The 21,236-nt window shown below is 41.9% G+C and overlaps 1 protein-coding gene across 5 annotated transcripts in view; it reads left to right on the plus strand.

The window, feature by feature from the left end:
• Nucleotides 1–611: 611 nt before the first annotated feature.
• The window catches only part of actn1 (actinin, alpha 1), a 56,820-nt gene continuing 36,195 nt past the window's right edge, over nt 612–21,236 (plus strand). For 3 of the 5 annotated variants that reach the window (XM_051396034.1, XM_051396031.1, XM_051396030.1), the window contains exon 1: nt 613–1,060. In XM_051396034.1, coding sequence (XP_051251994.1) covers nt 953–1,060 — 108 coding nt within the window. In that variant the 5' untranslated portion in view covers nt 613–952. Of the gene's footprint in view, nt 1,061–21,236 lie in introns of all 5 variants that reach the window. The other 2 variants (XM_051396033.1, XM_051396029.1) reach the window with 2 other exon arrangements.

The raw sequence follows: 21,236 nt of genomic DNA on the forward strand, positions 1-21,236 counted from the left end.
GGTACTTATTCCAGTTTTGTAATGGCCGCACTACATTTCAGAGGAAAATGCTTTAGGCTACTTTTTACTCCACAACATTTAATCTACAGTTGTTAGTTTGCTTCTTTTCAGATTAAGATTTTAAATGTAAACCATACATGTGTAATGGAGTAGAAGTATAAAGTAGCATAACCTGCTCAAAATATCTCAAAACTGAGCTTAAATGCAGTACTTGAGTAAATGTACTTAGATACATCCAATCACTGAGTGTTGATAATTTTACTTAAATGAAGGAATTACATCTTTAATCACTGCTAAAACCAATTAAATTATCAAAACAAAGTTATTTATAATGTTTAATCAGTTCTTCAGAAGTTTTCAGTTTTACAGTTTTAGTTTCATCGTGTAAAGTAACGCGTTACATTGTTTTACGCAGATTACAGCCTGAAGTATCCTCGCAGTCAAACAGTCAGATGTTTGGATCAACCTATGCAGTCAACCTTGGATATAAAGCCTCCGCACTGACAGCCGAACCAGCCAATCCGCTTCAAGGAGGCGGGTCCTGTCGTCCCCGCAGCGTCCAATCAGATTCCTCGGTCGGTTATCGATTCAATTTGTCTGAAGCAAAGTTTTTGCGTCTGTCGCTCCTCGACACTAGACCTACCTACTGCCTGCCTACCGCTGCGTGCTCCTGCTGGGCAAAAACTAGAGCAGATAGAGGGAGAAAAGAGGCAGAGTTGGAGGAGAGAGAGAGAGAGAGAGAGAGAGAGAGAGAGAGAGAGAGAGAGAGAGAGAGAGAGAGGGAAGCCGGGGGTGGACCGTTAATTTCATCCACACACCGTCTTGAATGCGTGGCGGAGAGTAGACTGAGCTAATATACTGCTGCTGTACAACATCACCTCGCCGAGGACCGGGGGACACACGAGAGAAGCAGAGAGCGTCCATATATCTATATATAAAGCTTTATCGATACATGTATAATATGGATCAATATGATGGAGAAGAAAATTATATGCCCCAAGAAGATGACTGGGATCGGGATCTCCTCTTGGATCCTGCATGGGAGAAGCAGCAGAGAAAGGTGAGACTGACTTCCCTCTGGCTCCGGTGTAAAGGTGCGGAAGTGGGGTTTGTTGCCCCTGATGGTGGTAAAAATAATAATAATAATAATAATAAAGCCGATTAATGTTATTATCACTGATTAATTAGGGTGTCTGTAGTAGTGTGTTTGACTACTTTGGCAGCAGATTGAGGCAGCCAACAGCACCAAAACACCGACCGGCAGCTGTATTTGAATTATTAGGCTCATTCTCGCGTTGATGATCACCTGTGAGGCTTTCAGGACCACTTTTTTTTTATCTGGGTCCCGATTGTGCTCCAAAACTTTTCTCGCCTCCAGATCTCGCAAACACACTTGCACACATCCTGTAGAGCCTTATGAAATATCCTGTAGCGGCAATTAAACGCAGGAGGCCCACCCATTATCTTTGCAGCAGGAGGGAAAGAGTGGAAAGGAGGAGGAGGGGGAGAGTGTGTAAAACGGGGGGGGGGATAGAAAACAATTAAAAACTGGACAGGGCGCCCACCTTTCCAGCGCAACAGATGTCAGCCATGCGCTTGACTGGATATGGTGTGTGACTGGCCCCTCCTGTCATCTGGCTCATGATGCGACGTGGATTAGGCCATGCTTAACAACCGGGGGATGGGTGTGTGTGTGTGTGTGTGTGTGTGTGTGTGTGTGTGTGTGTGAGGAGTGGGGGGTAAACCCACCATAACTCAGTCTGCGTCTCCTTTATTAGCCGAATTTACGCGCGGATTGTGCACGTTACAGCAGCGCAATACAGACGTTTGCGGCGAATAAATAGCTGTTATGTTTGTTTTAGAAGTCGTTTGATGTATTATAGCCACAGTCTGGAAGTTAGTTTATTCATCTTTAAATGTTTGAAGAGATTACTGCTTTAGTTCCCCCCCTTTTTCGATGAATATGAGCTCCATAACCCGGCGTGCATACGGGTCCTCCTTATAATAAAGAGCTGTAAGACATCCATATATTGTCTTAACAAGCCCAGATCATCTACACGCGTCTAGCAGCTGCTGATCCTTTTCCAGACAGAGTATGAATGGTCTGTTTCGAGAAGGGGTGTTACTTTTTGCTCTGCTCCCCATACTTTGCCTCCGCTTTGAAAAACGGGGAAGAAAAAGCGCTGTGGAATCTGAGTAAGCGCTGTGGTTTGGGCTGGGCTTGCATGGGAGCAAGCGTGCCCAAAAATGGTAATAATCGGCCCCTCTCGCTGCCGTTGGAAAACTTTTCCCCCAACTTTCTTTCTTGCACTGCGAAGCTCTCGGCTTCTAGTTTCCTGGATTATGTCATCGGCAGGCTGCTACCGGTCGAAAGTGAATTAGAGGAAATAAAGGGAAGGTATGCAGGGCTGATGTCAGGTGTGAACAGCACACAGGGAGTCTTCATTTCAAGACATCCTCTTGTGCTGCTACTTCTTTAGTGTCTTTTTAGTTTAAAAACTCTTCATGTAATAAAGAGAAAGTTTGCAAAGGCTTGAAGAAAACCGTAACACCTGACCTGGTTTAGTCAGACACGTCCTGTCTAGTCTGGATCACAGACCTAAAAGAGTCCATGGTGAAATACTTTCCTCTGATGACCCACACATTTCTGAGCCTGCGTGACCCTCGTTGATCTAATCACCCGGCAGAGAGCAGGAATGTTTTATTCATCCATTCCTCTCCACGGAGAGCAGTGATAAGTGGTTATGTTGAGATCTGACTAGAAGCACACACAATTACAGGCTGAAAGGGATGACAGCAGCCCCCCCTGGCAGGCATGCACCTCAGTCCCCGGCCACAGGGCGAGACAGTTTACTCTCTCTCACACACACACACACATTCATCCATATGCACAGCCACACACATAAACACACACCACCCACATTCCCTCCAGGGTTCAGCAAGCAGCTTTGCTACTGACCAACAGATAATCTAGGAGTTTGCTGATTGTATTATTGAGATATGTAAAATCCTGACCTGCTTAGTGCTTAAAGGAATTTCCTGTCATCTTTGAGGCGAATCAGTAGCCTTCAATATAGATGTTGGTTGGTTCATTTAAATAAAGTACTAAAAATGAAACATGCCAAAAAATAAATGAAAAGAAGAAGGAATTACTGACAGTTGGTCATTTGCATGTTTCAGATTGCAGGCAATCATATGCATATAACTGGAATTAAAAGAGCCCACAATTGTTCAGTGTGCTTCTCTGTGTGTTGCTTTACTTCTCTGCAGCCTGAAGATCATTCCTTTGTCGAGAAGTGATAATTGGACGGTAAATATTTAACCGCCACAGTAATCCTGTTTCAAAGCAGAGTGTTGAAGTCTGTTAAACTAGAGTTTACCCCAAAAAAGCAACAAAGAAGTACGAATTGCACAGGTGAGGAGGTTTTGTCTGGCTCTGTTTTGCAATCCACTTTGACGCACACCAACCCAGCATGTCAGAGAGTGCTTCAAATATTTTGAGTCCGATGCAAGTCTTAACCTGACCCCCCAAGTATAAGGGCGCTGGCATCCTCTTATCTTGGAATCTTAATGTCTTTGCAGACCCAGGTGTCTCAGGTACGCCGGGCCAGATGTTACTTAAAGCTGCAGCTCCTGCATATTTTCACTTAAACAACAAAAGGGCTTTGTTTGTGTATCAGTCTGTTTAACAAACAAACAGAACACACACCTCATCTGTTCTTCCATCGGTAACATTTCTTTCTGTTGTTTTCATAGCTGGAAGGTGGAGTTCAGGTGTTAACTGCTGTAGCTAATTTGTCCAGGTTTTTCCTTATAAGGACATAAGCTGCAGTACCTTCCATCAGGCCCTGCCTGTAAACCTCCCGCCTCCCACTTCCCATCTCCCACACCCCAACCTCCGTGCTCCCAAACACTCCCAACCCACACCCACATTCCCCTGCTCCGACTGTGCAAGCCAGGTCGTAGATAAGATCGACTGATTGTGCCAATTTGTTCCCTTTCGCCTAAAAAAACCTTTTGTCTCATTTTGTGACTTTGAGTCTTAAATTTATCAGTTCTGGCAGATATGGGCTGTCCCCCTTTTCTGAGTCTCTTTCTGACATACTGAGTGAACAAAAAAAGCTAAATTATGAAATATCTGGTATGTTTCTTCTTGGCTTTTTGGAGTGTAAGCTAGCTCTGGGCGTTCAGGATGACAAGCAGCAGCAGCAGCAGTGTGTTGGTCAATACATTTCTACAAATGATGACGTAGGACTCGATTAATCCACCCTGCAGGCCAGAAGGTTGTGCAGGAACTTGTCTTTTTGTGTGACAGATATGCAGACTGTGCCCACTAAGAGAATCAGTCATCAGACTTGTCACCACTTTACACTCCTCACTTTGACTAATCGGGCGGGGCTGTCGCTGACATCAGGCGTCCAAACCGAGCATCCTGACCTACATCTACTTTAACTGACATTTGACTTCATCTGGAGAAAAAAACACTGACTGTAACCGCATAAAGACGCATTTTCAAGAAGGGGGACAAGCCTGCTTTTATTTTCTGTGCCCAGAAATGTTAAATTAAAGTATCTGACAAGTTTGTTGGTTCAGGAAACTGACTCATTAAGGCATGAATGACTGTGTGACGTCTCAGTTCGAGTAAGAAGACCAAAAAGAGTTGTTGTTTTTTCCACGACGGCATCTGTTGGCTAGATTGCATAATAGGATGTGTAATGTCAGCTCTGGACACCTCACAAAATGCTTCCTGTCATCAGATTCCTCAGCTCCCATGATGCACCTTGCGCAGCCCTCTTTTAACAAAAGAAGAGGAACGTCACAGAGCTATAGTGACAAAGCAGAGAATGTCGAAAGAGTGAATTCCCCCCTCTCTCTGTCTGCGGCAGCCGGCTCTGCTCTCCACCCTGATAAAGGCGTTATGTGCTGAAATGTTGCTTCTTTTCACTACATAAAACATGAGCGCGCTGAAGAGTGTGTCACTTTTTGTTTTTCCATATTCAATAAACTGTCTGGCTGTGTCATGTGACGTTGTCTGTCCCTGCAGCCTGACATTGAGCCCCTGATTAAACTCACGTGAAGTTATTATCATACAAGTGCACAGTGCTCGTAACAGAAGTGTAACCATCTGCAGGTCATCAGTTTCTGATCCCCTGGGAAAGTTGAGAAAAAATTTGATGTGGCAATAACACTTTCTCTTCCCTCAAATGCTGAAAAAACCCTGAAAACATTCAATCTAAAATAGTTCATCATTTAGGGAGACCTATTGGCAGAAATGGAATATAATATTCATAGGTATGTTTTCATTAGTGTATAATACACCACTAGATGCCACTAAATCCAACCTACGAGTCCTTTAACATTAAGTATTAGGAAGTTAGTTTTCAAGGTCTTTAAAGTGCCCTTGAGTGGGGCAGTAAACCTCCGATAGCTAAGATAAAACTGCTCTTTGGCCTGTATTTGACATCACTTCTTAAAAAAAGGGCACATTCTTCATTCCATGTCTTCCATTCATACAAGTGAAAGTTTGACCTTTTAGGAAATACTAGCTTTCTTGACAAGCGTCAGTCAAGAAGATTGATACCAATCTCATGTCTGTAAGCTAAATGTGAAGCTACAGGCAGGAGGTGGTTAGCTTAGCTTAGCATAAAGGCTAGAGGCCGGTGCTATCCACAGGTAAACAATCCACGTCACTTCTACTGGTCAAATAATAGTGTGTTCACTTCTGTCTTTTTATGATTAAACCAACTCATTTTACGTCAGTAGCTCCTTCCCTTTTTCCAGTCTCTATGCTAAGCTAACTGGCTGCTGCATCCTGCTTCCTATTTAAAAAACAGGTATGAGTGAGGTATCAAACTTCTCATCTAACTTTCAGCAAGTGAACAAGCAAATTAAAGACGAACTATCCCTTTAAAGAAAGATGAGAAAGTGAAGCCGCCCTGTGTCTCCGATGCCACTTCTGTTTGACTCAAAGATGCTTCAGGGAAATGAGCAACCTTCTGTCTGTTTCTCGGCAGGAGATGGCTCAGTATCAATTTCTCAGTCACTTAGTCATCTGTCAGGTCGGCTGCTGTTCTCTGTGAAACAGTACAAAAATTGAAAGATATCTAAATAGAAGTCTCGAGTGCTCCTGGGTGCTGATAATCGTGCGTCCGCTTGCTGTCGTGGTTAATGCAGCTGGGCTATAAATCCCAACAGGAGTTCCCCAGTGAACCAATCATCCCGCCCCGGTCACGCTGTCAGGGCCCTGTCTCGTTTGTCCTGATTGATGGGGTCACAGGCTGACACCCCAGCTGAGAGAGCCCAGGAGCATCCAGCCAGCAACTCGTCCCATCGCAGGAAGTTTTATGCGTGTGCTCCCAGCTCAGCCGGGGGCTACAATTAGAGGTGGAGAGAATTCAGGTTCGCCGAAGATGCAGATCGTCTTCTCCTGAATTGGCATTTAGTTGACACTGTTATGGACTTTCAGAAGTTTTACCAAGTTTTTGATGGAAATTGATTCTTTTATTTACCACAGAAGCAATTAAACTAATCAGATCTGATCATTTAAACATTATAAATTCGGGATCATCAAGACACTAATGTAATGGCTGCTGAAAATGAGGCTTCGTAATTTTATGTAAAAAATAATTATAAATTAGTAATTTCTGGCAGTAAGAGCAATTTGCTGTAATGCTAATGTCTTGGCTATATACAGTGTTACTTTCGGTGAATGAAATGATCTATTTTTATGATTGCTTTTTTGCTTCAGTTGTCCAGGGGGGGTTTAAACCTGTGAGTTGCCACCGTCGGCATCCTCTCTCCTCATCCTACTCCCCTTCCTCTTGGTCTCGCTGGCCATAAGCCGATCCTGCGCGAACACAGTCAGGGTGTGATCGAGCACGTTTCATAATTAACCGAAACATCTAGTTATCTGCTGCTAATGAGAAGCTTTCAGTCAGGAGGAAACCATCTACTCTTTATAGCCTGAAGCTCCTGTCTTGATGTATGGTGTGTCAGAAGATACCGACCTGTATCTAATGACTGTTACATAACCCGACTCCATGTCTCAGGGAGGGGTATTGTTCTCCAGTGCTGTGTACTGAGGCTCTTATTGGAGAACTAGTGGCAGTGTTTACACAAGAAAAGTCAATGGGACAGCTCACACAGATTGATCCTTTAGAGCTGGGTTACTCAAGTTGCTTTCCCCCAGGGGCAAAACAAACATTAATGATATAAAATCAGATAAAATGAATAAACATTAATCTGTCTTTGACATTTTGTATTTCCAATATAAGTGATTTATAAACTTAACCATGTAACTAAATTAACTTGGTACAAGGGTTGACACTAGGCCTAAAGCAGGGGCTAATTTTACTATTATTTCATTGACTGGAAGTTAATCTTCTACATTATACACAGTTATGGCATAACTAAATCTTATCAGACGGGGATCCTGACCCTGAGTCTACATCGTATCCAATACGGGTCGGTGGCCTGATGTGTATCAATTTGTGGGTCCATGACACCAGAAAGGTTTGCGAACCATTGATCTAGATGACAGGTAAATCGGATATTTGACTGCATTTAATAGCTAAAACTGCATTTTACGTTTGAAAGAGTTTATACAACATTAAACATAGCTAGGGCCTCTTCCATCATGCAGTCACTCCAATGTTGGAATGACTAATAAACACAAACCTACCAGGGACAGAATGAATAGCAGACTTAAGCTCTCAGTGTGTTTGTAGGCTAATATGCAACTTTGCAAGTAACAGCCAGTGGATATTATTGATTTAACATTTACTAATTGGTATAAACAAACAAAACATTCCCAGTGTGAATCAATTTATTTTCATTGTGAATTAGAGAATGGTCTGCAGGCCACTCAGCACCTGGCCCGCAGGCTGCAAGTTGAGTATTTCTTCTTTAGAGAGTTGTTTTACCTCACTTGCTGGTGAAAACTTCTTCACCCCGTTAACAAGCTAATATGATTTTTAACCATGCTAGTGGTGTGACTCATTCACTATTGGATGGATTGCCATGGTATTTGGTATAGAAATATATCTTCCCCCTCAGGATGAATTGTATTTTGTGATTTCATCATCAGGCCCTCTGCTGTACTCTTTAGTGCCAATTAGCAAATATTAGAATTGTAACACATAAACAAGGATGGTGAACATGCTAAATCTTATACCTGCTAAACATCAACATGTTAGCAACATAACAACCTATAACATTGAACAATAGTGATATAATAGTGGTCAAAGAGTGAAAACTAACACGCCCCATCCCACGCTTACCAACATTTATGGGATTGGTTGTAAAATTTGCCTCCTCAAATGCCTACAGGATGTTTTCCATATTTAGCAATTCAAGTTCAGGATACATGGCACAACTTTTCATTCTCGTTTTGTTTGAATATTGGTGAACTGCATTTCTTCTGTGTTATGAAATTTTACAACTTTTTTTGGTCTAAAACCTGTTTCAGTGCCAATGATTGAGAAAGCAGGTCCCCGCTCTATATGTCTGAAGAGAGGAGGTCGAAACTTTGCAAAACTCCTCATCCTTTCTCGGTCTGGAAACATTTTCATGCTTAAGTTGCAGTTCTCGTCCCAGAACAGTTTCTCCTTTATGTGTTTCAGGAAGGTGAAAGTTAATTCTTCCTCATCAAGCTGTACACTGCGTATGGGTTTTTTTTGGAAGTCACTGTTTGAAAAGTCAAATTTGAGCAATTACCAGGCTCTTATCTGAACAGCTCCCAAATGCCAGGGCCCTGATGCAAATTCTTGCATAGTTTATTTTCTCAGGCTCATGCTCCAAATTTAGAAACATATACAGAAATCAGCTCCAAGCTCTCGGTTATAGGCCATTAAAACAGTTTCTGGACCATTTGCGCAATGAATTTTAATGACTTTATCGTGGATTTGGATACGTTTGACTTCATAGTTTCATAACTGACAATTCCTCCAGCACAGACTGGAGTTTACTGTTACATTTGCAGCTCGATGGCAGATTTCAGACCCAAGAGGGGAGTTTTTTGGATTCCACATCCACCAGGGGATTTGGGGTCAAGGTGCATTTCCTGTGGAGCAAAGGGTGCAGAGCAAAAACCTGCTCAGTGCTCGACCACGTCTGGAACCACTACGCACTTATGGTCACATGTCTTCAATAGCACACGACCCAGAGGGGGTTTATAGGCGATCGGTCTGCATGTTTCTAAGGAATTTTCCTGCACCACATGGGAAGGATGTAGCTGGTCTTTCCTCTGCTAATGCTATTAATCAAACCACATGCATTCTCAAGTGCATGTGCTCGCTGCGAAGCCTCTCTTTGAAGCCGAGGGGGGTTCGCGCTGTACTGTACTCGGAGAGTCTATGAACATGTGAGTGTATTAGCCATAAGCCTCCTCACCGGAGCAGCTGCAGTGCGTCTCATGTAAGTGAAAGCAGCTTTGAGTAAACAGATACTGTGGTAAAAGCAGGCAGCAGGCACACCTTTCCATTCAGTAGCTGTGTGGGTGGAGCTCCGGGGGGAGAAAGGAGAGGAGGGAGGAAGGAGGGAGGAGGCAGTGAGTGGAAGAAGAGGCTCAGACAGAGGAGCTTTCAGGTCTCTGCACAAAGAGAGCGTGTTCAGGAGGCCATCCTTTGTCACATTGTCAACCTGGAGTCAATAATTTATCATCACTGGGCAGGATGGAGTATGAGCTATCAAATGACTCTTTACTCTTAAGTTGCTGCAGGGTGTTTCCCTCCTGCAACACACTTAATACTAGCACTAATCAGTTGTAATCAGTTACTCTTACATATTAAAATGATTATCACAGAAAAAGAAGGGATCACATCTTCTGTGTTTATTTGCTTGTTAAATATAAAGCTACAGCCAGAAGCCAATTAGCTAAGCTTAGCTTTGTTATTTGGGATTTCCTTGCTTCTAGCAGTTGCCAGGCAACCAGCAGACTCCAGGAAGTTACCGCTCCTGGCCAAGAAAAAGTTTGGCACAAATTGTAATTTTTACAGTTTGGTTCTCATGTGAATTAAATAAATTATATGGACGGAGTCAGGCTAGCTGTTTCCCCCGTTTCAACTCATTATGCTAAGCTATGCTAAGTGGCTGCTGGCTATAGCCTAATATTTCAACGACAGATATAAGAGTGCTATTGTTTTTCTTATCTAAATCTCGATGAGAAAGCAAATAAGCCAAAATGTCAAACTTTTCCTTTAACATTTCTTTTACTATTCAGCAATCGTGGCCGTCACTGCTCACACGAACTACCCAGCTCTGCTTCTTCTGTTTATCCAAAATCATCCACTGCTGCTTCAGCCGGAAACTTATCAAAGCATCACTTCCCGTGTGGCACAAGAGTTTTTCACCGGATGAGTGTAGTTGACTCTGGGAGTGTAGAACTGACACGGACTAAGTGGAGGTTAAAACACTATTATGTTATGTCAATCAGTGATAGAGTGAAAGAATTTGTAAAAATACAGAACAAAAGACCCCCCATACTGTCCTCTTCACTTGCAGTCACAGATATTTATTAATAACATTTCGGTAAAAATACAAAAAGTGTTTCTTAAGCCAGTTATTGTCAGAACTTGCACTCTCATCAGTTTCCCTCTCTCTCTGTCTCTTCATGCTCTGTTCTCTCAACCATCCATCTACCCCTCTGTCTACGATGTGACTGAGTGGGTGGCTAGGGATTTAAGGAAAATGTTTTTTCCTTCTTTTAGCTTTAGCTTTATCGTGTTGAAATCTCCCTCCAGACTTATCTGGAACCCTGTCTTCCACTGCGCAGAGGGTGGTGCGTCACTATTATTTGCTCTGTGTGTAATAAATAGGCAATTGCAACATTTGAACAATGAAAACAGGATGTTTCTTAGGGTTTTATTTACACTGTAGGCAATTAAGTCTAATTCGGAGGGACTTAAATTCAATGCAGTGAATCAGCCTTCCTAGGTGGCCAATGTTACAGGCAGGGAGTGAGTAATATGTGCAGCGGTTAAAGCTACAGTGCATGGAAAGAAGATAAAACCAATGTTCCTGTGAACGTACAATGATGATAATGTTGGAAATAGATCAATTCATCTATTTGCGAGTCCTTGGGAAGAGCGTGTTCTGATGAAACCTGAGGCCAGAGGCTATTTGTTCTGCTGCTCTCTTCCACTTTTCTAAAGTGGGACAAGTATTGAACGTCTGAATTTCAATCAGTGGCTGCTATTGATCGTCTGGTTCACCGGTGCTCATGGTCAGTTAAAGTTGACTCCCTGTAGGCAAGTTGCATTACGCACCGGTGACTCTGTGCTGTTTGTGATTCAGTCTGCACAATTAAATTCTGCAGCAGCAACAATGAGTGACCGACATCTCTTCGCCCTACACTACTTTCCCGTCTTTGTTTCCTGCTGCAGGATTAGTCTGCACGCTCCCGACGTCACTTCATTTGCGACAGTAAACAACAGCAGCCACTGTGAAGTGCTCACAGCAGATCTCATTACAAGTTGTAACAGACACCTCCCCTCGACAGCCCCACCCCTGGTAACCCAGGACAAGGGGAGAGCCGGCCTGCTACTTGTTTGGTGTGTAGTGGAGAGCCCTTGGCAGAGCGGCAGGGCAGCAGAGTGGTTTGAGCTGTGTGAAATGCTGGCAGGTGTTGTGGCTGGTGGATGGACACAGACAGGGAGGGTAAAACAGCAGCACTGCCAGCCAAAGCAGCTGATTGTGCAGTTCATTTGTAGTTGTGGTCACTTAGAAAATATTGAAGCTCAAAGGCAGTGATGAGCTCTGCAGAGATCAGACTTGTGTCTGTGTCCTCCTGAACTGTTCTCGTGGCCCTCTTCTGCTTTTTCATTTCTCTCCGACTTTGCCATGAACTATTTCTTACTTTTTCTTGCCCGTCGTAATTACAACCTCTGTGACCTTCCACTGATCCAGCTCAGAAAAGCCAGAGGAGAAATACAGATGCCCGCAATATTTTTCTTTGTCCAGCAGAAAATACAGTTCCCCTTTCAAAACCTAATGTTACTGCTGTCAGTCATATTCTGGGTCAGGTCTTATTTGAATCATGCTGTGACTGTGCACCTTGAATACCCTGCAACATAGTCTATTTAGTGTGTTTGTATGAATAAAAAACTGAATATTACAATCCACCTGTGGTCCCCAAAAAAACAGCCCAGCACAGGAAGTTGGCCAGCTGAAGTGGTGAAGCCACAGCTCTGATTAAAAACTGTGATTGATGTAGCTGCTGAGCTGAATCAGACAGATCATCCCGCATTTCATCTCAGTGTTAATGTAGTTCCTAAATGATGGTTTAAGCTACCATCTCACACGTTAAATGGCCTTTGCTGTGTGGAATAGTGCCACTTCTAGTTTCCCCTGAGGCTTAATAAACCTAATACTTTGTCTTTTCTGCAGCACTGTCTATCTAGTAAAGTACTTCTTATGCAAGAGATAGAGATGATCATCCTAAATGTAACAGCACCTTAAAATGTATTAAGATTCCGCATGAGTCAGAGTTTGAACAGATTGAAAAAGTAACTGGCAGCTGGACCCCAGGAATCTTTCCCCCTTTTAGCCCCCTTATAAGGGTGGCTCATTTGTCCCTCCAAAGTCATTTTTTATTTTTATTTGTGGAACAGTTGAATGTTTGAATCTCTAACTAATGAGCTGTTGAAATGTTAATTTTTTTAAAATAAATAATCTGCAGGCTATCCAAAAAAAGTGGAACAGGAATTGTCTATAAAGTAATATAAAATATTGCGATGCAGCTTGTTCACTCCTCGACTCAAAATGTCAGTCTGTATTAATGACTTCTTTCTTTGATATCAATACATTACTCTGAATGAATGTTTCACAGGAAGGTCAGAGTAAGTCAAGTAGCGACTGGAGCGGAGCTGAATTAACCACATACCTTGTGATCAAGGTTTCAGTTTTAGTTTTACCTGGACTTTTTTATTTATGGTTGTCTCTCCTGAAGCTGAAGCTTTCATGTCTGTTTTATTTGCTGAACTGAAAATGTAACCGCTTCTCTCTTTGACGCACATGTGGAACTGATGATCAGGAAGCTTAATTTTGTGTGTTTGCTTCTCAAAAGGATCTAACATATAAACAACAGTGAGGCCAAAGCAACAAAAGGCTACAGTCCCCCCCCCCCCCCCCCACCCCCCACCCCACTCTGTCCAGCCCACATACACAGAATATGTTTTCATTTTCTCCATATCAGATCTAGTTTGACTTTCCAAAACAAGATGCACAGACCCACATGTGTACATTTTGATGATGTGCATTCAGGACACGAAAAAAACAACTATATGTCATTTCTGTGGATCAAAGTTCATTCATGAGCTTTGAAGCTGCAGTTGAGAAAATAATATCACTTAAGGTCTGTTTAGCAGCAGCTTTAGAGCTTTCGAGGATATCACATGAGTTTCATCAGCAGATGGAGTTTGCCCCGTTGTCAATTACAAATGTTCCCAGAAACTTTAAGTAATTCTCATCCAAGTTGGCTTAACATCTGAGGCGGCTGATTGCAAGTCGTTTGAAACCTCCGGCACAGCTACTAAATAGATCTTGTGGTAAGATCTGACATACAATATGTCAGTAATCCTTCATTTTCATTTTATCAGCATTGATCGGCCATGTTACCACACCTCGCTGTGTACAAACCGGTTCATTCGTCTTTTCCTCTTCTTGCCTTCTTCACTAAGTAGCTGCTTGCTCAAGGCCTCACAAACATATTTTTCGCTTTGTGTGTTGAGTAGTTAGCACTACCACTATTGAGCTCATCTGCTACCATGTTTATTGTCAACTATTATTACAATGTTATCTTATTGACGAATATTTGATGGGCCAGCAATTATTACAATGTGGACCAAACTGGCTGAGGGTTTGATGTTGATTTATGAGGTTTTACTTCCAAGAAACTACATGTTTTAGTAGACTTGATGATTGAAAAAAACTTTTTCTGTCTTTTTAATACAGTGCCATTGAGCTCATATTATTAAGGAAGGGTATTTTGCTCCAAGTCTTTACTGAGTCTTTTTTTTCCTTTTTTCATGGTGTTAAATTTGAAATTGTTGGGTTGATATTATTCTGCTTTGCCAAAGCAAAACCACAAATAAATCCAATAAGCTTTACCACCTTTTAACAAGTTCTACTGCTTTTTCAAGGACAGTTGTGTTGTGTGCTTCTTCACCTATAACATTCTGCATTAGATTATTAGACAAGCTAATAGAGCTACTGAAAAGTGCTCTATAGACGCCTTTGGTTGTTCCGCTGTTGTTGTGTCACGTCCTTTGAGATTCAAACTATTTTGAATTATTGTAATAACTACTTGTTACTGCTTTTGAAAACAGATAACCAAAGATACTTTTACACTTCCATGTCATGTGAATTAACTACCAACTGACTGTATACCAGATATAAACACAGTGTGAAAAAAATAGGAAGAACAAGTGAGAAGCCACTAACAGATAAGACGGGTGACTGATATTTGTGAAAGAAGCCTCTGAGGCCCTTTAGTTGTGTTCCTGTCGCTGCACGCAGTTTAAAATATCTTGTGTGCAGATATAGAATATGTACAATACGTACAATAGCCTTAACAGGACTTGTACAGTACAGTTGATGTGCAGATGTGTTGAAAGCATCCTTTGTCTGAATGCAGTGTAGCTCCTCCCAGCTCAGCATTTCTCTGAGTCAGGTGACGGTCAGCAGAGAAAAACGCTGGTCCGGCACAAAGCAGCACCACGGCCGAGCCGCACACTTCCCATCACACGACCGCTGCAGGCAAACAGAGCTCGAGCTGACTCATGACTACTGTGTTATGATTGGGTGAAGTGGGCCACAGTACTTCCCATCACACTGTTTAGATTGGCATCTGTCAGAGAGCACAACAGCTTAGGCATGACTCAGGAATTATGGTTGTGCTGAGTCGCTCTAATAACAACTTTATTCCTTGTTGAGCGAAAAATAGAAATTCCTTCTTCCTTTGCAGCAGAAACATGCAGATCATGCTGGTCCATTAATACTTCTAATAAACAACTTTATCATCAACATACGTTCTTTAGAATTTACCTTAAGCATATAAAATATGAATGTAGTCTGCCAAAAATCTACACAAGGTTGATAATATTTAAGTAAAACTTGAACTTTATGTTCATTTTACCCTGTAGTTGTATATATACTTCTCTGTACACAGTTAAGAGTTTGTTTAAAAACCATAAAGCCGAGCTGTAGCTTCAGTTCGGACACATACAGTACAGAGAACAGGATTCTCTACAGACTGGCCTTTGTGCAGTGGGACACTCCCGCTTTGGGCCAGTGAAGCAGGGAGATACATGTTCACGCTGGGCTTTTGAATGACTTGTTGCTCAGCATGGCCTCTTTGATGCCTGCATGGCTCCATTTGAATAGCATCTGCACATGGATTTGCATCCAATTTGTGTGCTGTGAGATCATCAGAAATGCTGCATCTTCTTATCAACTTTTATCATGCTCAGTCGGACATTTGTTTGTTTTTGTTCTTGCCAAATATGGAAGCATAATGGAAGAGATATGATGTCACTGAAGCAGACATGTGTCTTGCGTGGCCTGAAAATCTTTGACAGTGTATCTGAGAAATATAAAAAGTTTTTTTTTTAGCTGAGTAGGTGGCCTTACGAATACTTGTTTTCAGTGGGGGAAGAACGACTCTGATCCTTTAAGTAAAGTTGTAAAGTAAAAGTACCCATTATGCAGAACTGCCCCTTCTGGAGTGTTATTATAGATTAAATTGTTGGATTATCATTAATGCATTAACTTGTAAGCAGCATGTAAATGTTGTGAGTTGTTGTACTTTATATACTGTTGGATAGGTAAATCTATCATAATGAATCCTATATTATAAACTTATCATATCTTCTGAATGTCAAACTGTCAGATAGTTGTACAGTACGTATAAGTATTTAATAACATCCACGGCTGTTTTTTTATGAAAATATACCATCACATCCTTATGAATATCTAAATGTGATATATATATATATATATATATATTATGATTTTAGCAATATTACTAGCACTAGAAAACCTTGGGTTCCACCAAACCATCCATTGAATTTAAACTCCAGGTGACCTGCAGAGGAACTTACCCCGCGATCTCTCACCGTCACAGACGTTTTTGTGGTTGTAGACTTGTGTTGCGTGGGGGGTGTGTGTGAACGTGCATGTGTAAGCTGACGTGTTGGATCCCAGTGAGCGCTCGGGGAGCCGTGGACGTGGGTTTTAAGAGCCTCGGCACAGCCAAGCTGTTTGTGTTTGTGGGTCTCCGGGCTTTTGTAGTTGTCATAGTAACCGGCCAGTGTTAGGTGCTCTGCGGCATTTTCACAGAGGAGCCACTCTTTGTTAAATGAACTCGGCTGAGGAAAGAGCTACTACCACTCTTTGACTTCTCATTGTAACACACACACAAACACACACACACACACACACACACACACACACACATGAATATGCATCAGGGCTGCTTTGAGCCACAAGAGAGTAAATATCAGTGGACTGGTCACAATGGCTGCTTTTCTATGTCAATCTGTACTTTTTGGCCGGCTCACTGCTCCTTCAGCACGCGCTTGAACTGTGGACAGTGTGTCCATGCATGTGTGCAAGTGCACGTGTTGCAGTGTATTTGCTTGCATCTACAGTGTGTTTGCAAGTGTTTGTGCACAAACTGTATGCAGACAGGCTGTGTGTGTGTTTCTGTGTTAGCATATTTTCTTGTACTCTTGTTCACGCTCGGGGTGCATTTGCTTGCACGCACACTCGCACACGTGTGTGCTGAAGCAGCAGCCAAGGCGATAGATAAGTGTAATGGGATGACTGTGCTGACTCGGCTGTTTGCATTAACAGCCTGTTTGAGTGCCTGGTTGGATGGATGCTGCACCTGAGAGACTGTCGCACTCCATCATGGCTGCAGGCTTTAGAAAAGAACACTTCCTCTTCTCTGGTTGGCCAGGAGAAACACTGCTATGGGACAGTATGTGTGTGTGTCTGTCTCTCTCTCTCTCACACACACACACACACAAACACACACACACACACACACACACACACACACACACACACACACACACACACACACACACACACACTCTGTGTGGTCTGATCTGAACTGAGATTAGTGCAGCAAACAATGCAAGAAAAAGGAATGTTAACAGCTTCATCAATCCAGTCAGTTTTACTAAATCATTATCGTGAATCAAATGGAAAATTCTTCATCTTTTGCCTATAATTTTATGCGCATTAATTCCAAATCAGTTTGACATGTTTTTTTTTTAGATTTATATCTTGACTAGAGTTCAAAATAAAGTTCTGTGGGTTTCAAAAGTCCATGAGACAGTAAATTACAGTGCTGCCAAAAAGTTCTGCAAGGTTGAAGCAGTTAATGAAGCATCTAACGTCACAGTATGGTTGATAAAACCATGAACAATAGCTGTAAATTGAGCTGCGTATCAAACCAAATAGTTTATTTGTACAACAGCACAGCATATGTCACTGGCATAGTCATTGAATACTTGGACTGATTGTAGAGCTGAAACACGTGTTTGTTCACACCCCTCCAGGGTAACGATTTTAGTTTTTCTTCTGTTTTTTGTCTTTACAAACTGAACATTTTTGGGTTGTGGACTGCTGATTGGATATAAGATGACATTTGAGGATGCCACTATGGGCTCTGGGTAACCAGGATGGGCATTTTTTGCCACATTTAAGGGACCAAACAAAGAGGATAAAATCATCAGATTAATTGGTAATGAAAATAATTTGGTTGTAGTACGGACAGAATGCATACTCAGATCCTTTTTACTCTCTATTGTTTACTCAGATATTTCCTGACTTAAAGTTTAGTGAATGTATTATTCAGTTCCTTATGTAACTCTGATGAAGCAGTATGGCATATTATGTTGAATTTAAAAAACCAAGATATCAACAGTCTTTCTTGGAAGAATAAAAGATTTTCACATCCAGATTTGTGGTGGACAAAAAGAGGTACAGTAGAAAGGGAGAGAGGTTCAGCTGTGCAACTCTTGAGGGAAAAGTGGGGGAAGCCGGAGAGCCACAGTACTGAGATTATACTCGTGTCAACTCAACCAGCTCAACCAGCTGTAGTGAGAAAGTACGAACTGTCCACTTGGTCCATATTGTCCTCCTTTCACACACTTACACAGACATACACACAGAAACCACATCTGCCTCGCAGCCTCATCTACGGGTTTTGGAGCCAGAGAAGTGTGTGTGTGTGTGTGTGTGTGTGTGTGTGTGTGTGTGTGTGTGTGTGTGTGTGTGTGTGTGTGTGTGTGTGTGTGTGTGTGTGTGTGTGTGTGTGGGCAGTCAGGCTGTATCCTCCAGTGAGCCTTAGAGGAAGGAGACAGAGGGGGATGAATGATGACCTTTGACCCTTTCAGCGTACTCCCCTTGTTAGCTGGCAGGTCCCCAGACTTCTGTCCTTCCTGTGTTAGAGAGAGAGCATCTTCTGGGCTGTAACTTAGAGAGAGAGAGAGAGAGAGACACAGGAAGATAGCTTCCCTCCATCCCTCCAGCAGGTTGAGCAGCAGTAAAGGTCATATTGTTCCTGTCCATGACTCACTCTGAGCAGGATGGATGGAGCAGTGGCGCTTTTAATGCAGCGGCGTCCTGCTGTCTGGCTCAAGGTGTAAATGTCTACATGTTGGGGTGTCTCTGTGGATATCAGTCCATCTATTTATGTTTGTTTGTTTGTCTCAGCGTGTGTCTTCAGTGACCGGTGGCATCAAAGCCCCCTAAAATACCAGTGAAACAACCAGAATATTCCAGTTTATTACAACTTGGGTGATTTGTTTGTAGTTTTATTCATCATTTTCATCGGTAATGACGATATTAAACCCACAACAAACTCTGTCAAGAGATATGAGCGATCAGACAACTTGTAAACAACACAACTGTTTAGATGATCTTAATCACTTTATTCAGGGGAAAGTGAGAGCAGAATTCTTTGTAGAGATGTTGCCACGTTCCCAGATCTCAGGAGTTAGAATAGAAAAGAATAAACCTTACTGTCCCTGAAGGGAAATTTGTCACAGAAACAAGAGTTAATGTTGTGGGTACAGTCTTATTATTACTGATAGGAATGATGGTTACAACTGCAAAACTAAGACCCAAGTTGTAAAAAACAAAATAAACCTTTAACAAAAACTGTGGGTATAAAGGCCCACATGAATTATTTTATTTTTTTTTTTATTGTTGTTACTCCTCAGTCCTACTTTTGTCCACTGTGAGCTGCCATAGATGATTCGTAGGAGACTTTCCAGTGATTTCTTGGAAAATGCAGCAGTTTCTGGTTAAAAAGTGCACAGCATGTAACGGCAGTCGTGTTTGAGCCCTACTGTTATATTGTGATATATTATGATTTAGAATAAATTAAAGTCCTAAGTTCTCAGTAAGAAAATGGCACAGTGAAAGTCATTTGTGGCCTCAAATGCAGTAAGAGGTGCTGGAAACATGGTGTTGTAGCGACTACTTTAGCTCTCCTTATACCTAACCAGACAATAAAATAACATTGTTAATTCAAGAGTGATATTTGTACCGTCAACTCCTGCCTCATGACTCACTGGGATCCTTGCCACATCTCTTTTGTGGAGTACGGTATACTCCAGCAGAACATGGTTGTGTTAAATTGGATGGTTGAGTTGAAAAGTGAGTTTGCAATCAGTCAGAGGCTCAAATTCACATAGTTCACAAAAATTTAGCTCTGTGCCAAGGCTAAGAATGGGTTTGTGAGCTTATCCGATTGCTCCGATTTCATTTCAAATGATGCAATTTGCAACTGTGCATCGGGACGTTATTCAAATTGAGTGCTTATTTGCTAATGAAGATTGCAAATATATTATATCAAAGTTCAGTAATACTCTTAGGAAAATCAGATCACGGGAAAACCGCTTCACAAATGTCCCCCCCAGTCTTCCTGCCTCTCTCGTTTTGTCTCCCCATCTGTCCGAGTCTTCATCAGCTATGCCTCTGGACATATACGGTAGTTAATGCTCTCTACCATACATTTTCTCAGACTTTGCATCATGCCCCTCGGCTCTCTTGCCTCCCACTCAACTGCTGAGATGGAATTTGTGTTTTGAGGCTCTCTGCTTGCCAGATGCACGGAGCCACAGCACAGCAGTCTGTAGAGCATCCAGACAGCAGCTTGGCCCGTCCTGCGTGCTGTGCCTCCAAACTGTAGGCAGCAGTAACCTGATTCTTCTTCTCTGTTCTCTGACAACGCCTGGCATTGTCAATTCTTATTCACCTCTATGTTTTATTTTTTTGGATGACTGCTATTTTAGGATATAACTCATATCTGATGTCTATATCGACTGTCAAAAATAATGCACACAGGAGCATCACATCTGTTTTAGCACCTGTACTTTTCTAGCTTGTTTGTTTTTTTGTTATTCTCTGACCTATTTCTGGCTCAGTCAAGCTGCAGTAGGTGTTGAACTTTTTTAATTGCATTATAAATTGTATATGTGAATTGTAGGACTACAAATGTGTAGATTACTACATATTAAAAGCAGGTTGGAATTTTAACAAAATGCTACCTTTTACTCTTAAACTTTGTTTCTGTGTGACTTCTAGGGCTGCATCAATAAAGCACAGAGTTTCATCACAGATTAGGTGTCCAGCGATCTTCACCAACAGGCTGTTTAAAGCTTATTCATGCAGTAATAAAATATTCATACCATACGATCATACCAGTAAACAAACTTGATTCAGAGTCAGACCGTGGATTGGAAAAGGGCAGTTCAAAATGGCTCGTTTGAATGATGAAATTTTATCACCTCAAACAGTTTTATGCCTTTTGCTAAACCGTCTCTTTTGAAGTTCATATTCCAGCAAAGGGGTGGTTGAATTACATTCAATGGTTCTGCACAGCTAATAAGTAACATTGGCTTTTTCCATTTTTGACTCTTCACTGTTAAGACGGCTTGCTATTGGTCAATGGCACAAATTGGGGTGTTTGAGTTCATCAAAGTTGAATTTCATGCAAAAAATCCCTAAAAATTATTCTTCTTCTTCGCCAGCACGAGTGAATCCACAGATTAAAGTTTTTTTTAAGGCTGATATGACTGCGTTTTTCTTGTTCTCAGTAATACTTGATGTTTAAAACAACAAGGTAGGACATGACTAGAATTCAGCAATTCAAATCTCCACAACAGTCTGGAAGGTCTTACTTAGCAGAAACAAATCATTTATCACTGATACACCGTTGA

This window comes from Dicentrarchus labrax, unplaced genomic scaffold (genome assembly GCF_905237075.1).
Source record: "Dicentrarchus labrax unplaced genomic scaffold, dlabrax2021, whole genome shotgun sequence".
Classification (NCBI taxonomy): Eukaryota; Metazoa; Chordata; class Actinopteri; family Moronidae; genus Dicentrarchus; species Dicentrarchus labrax.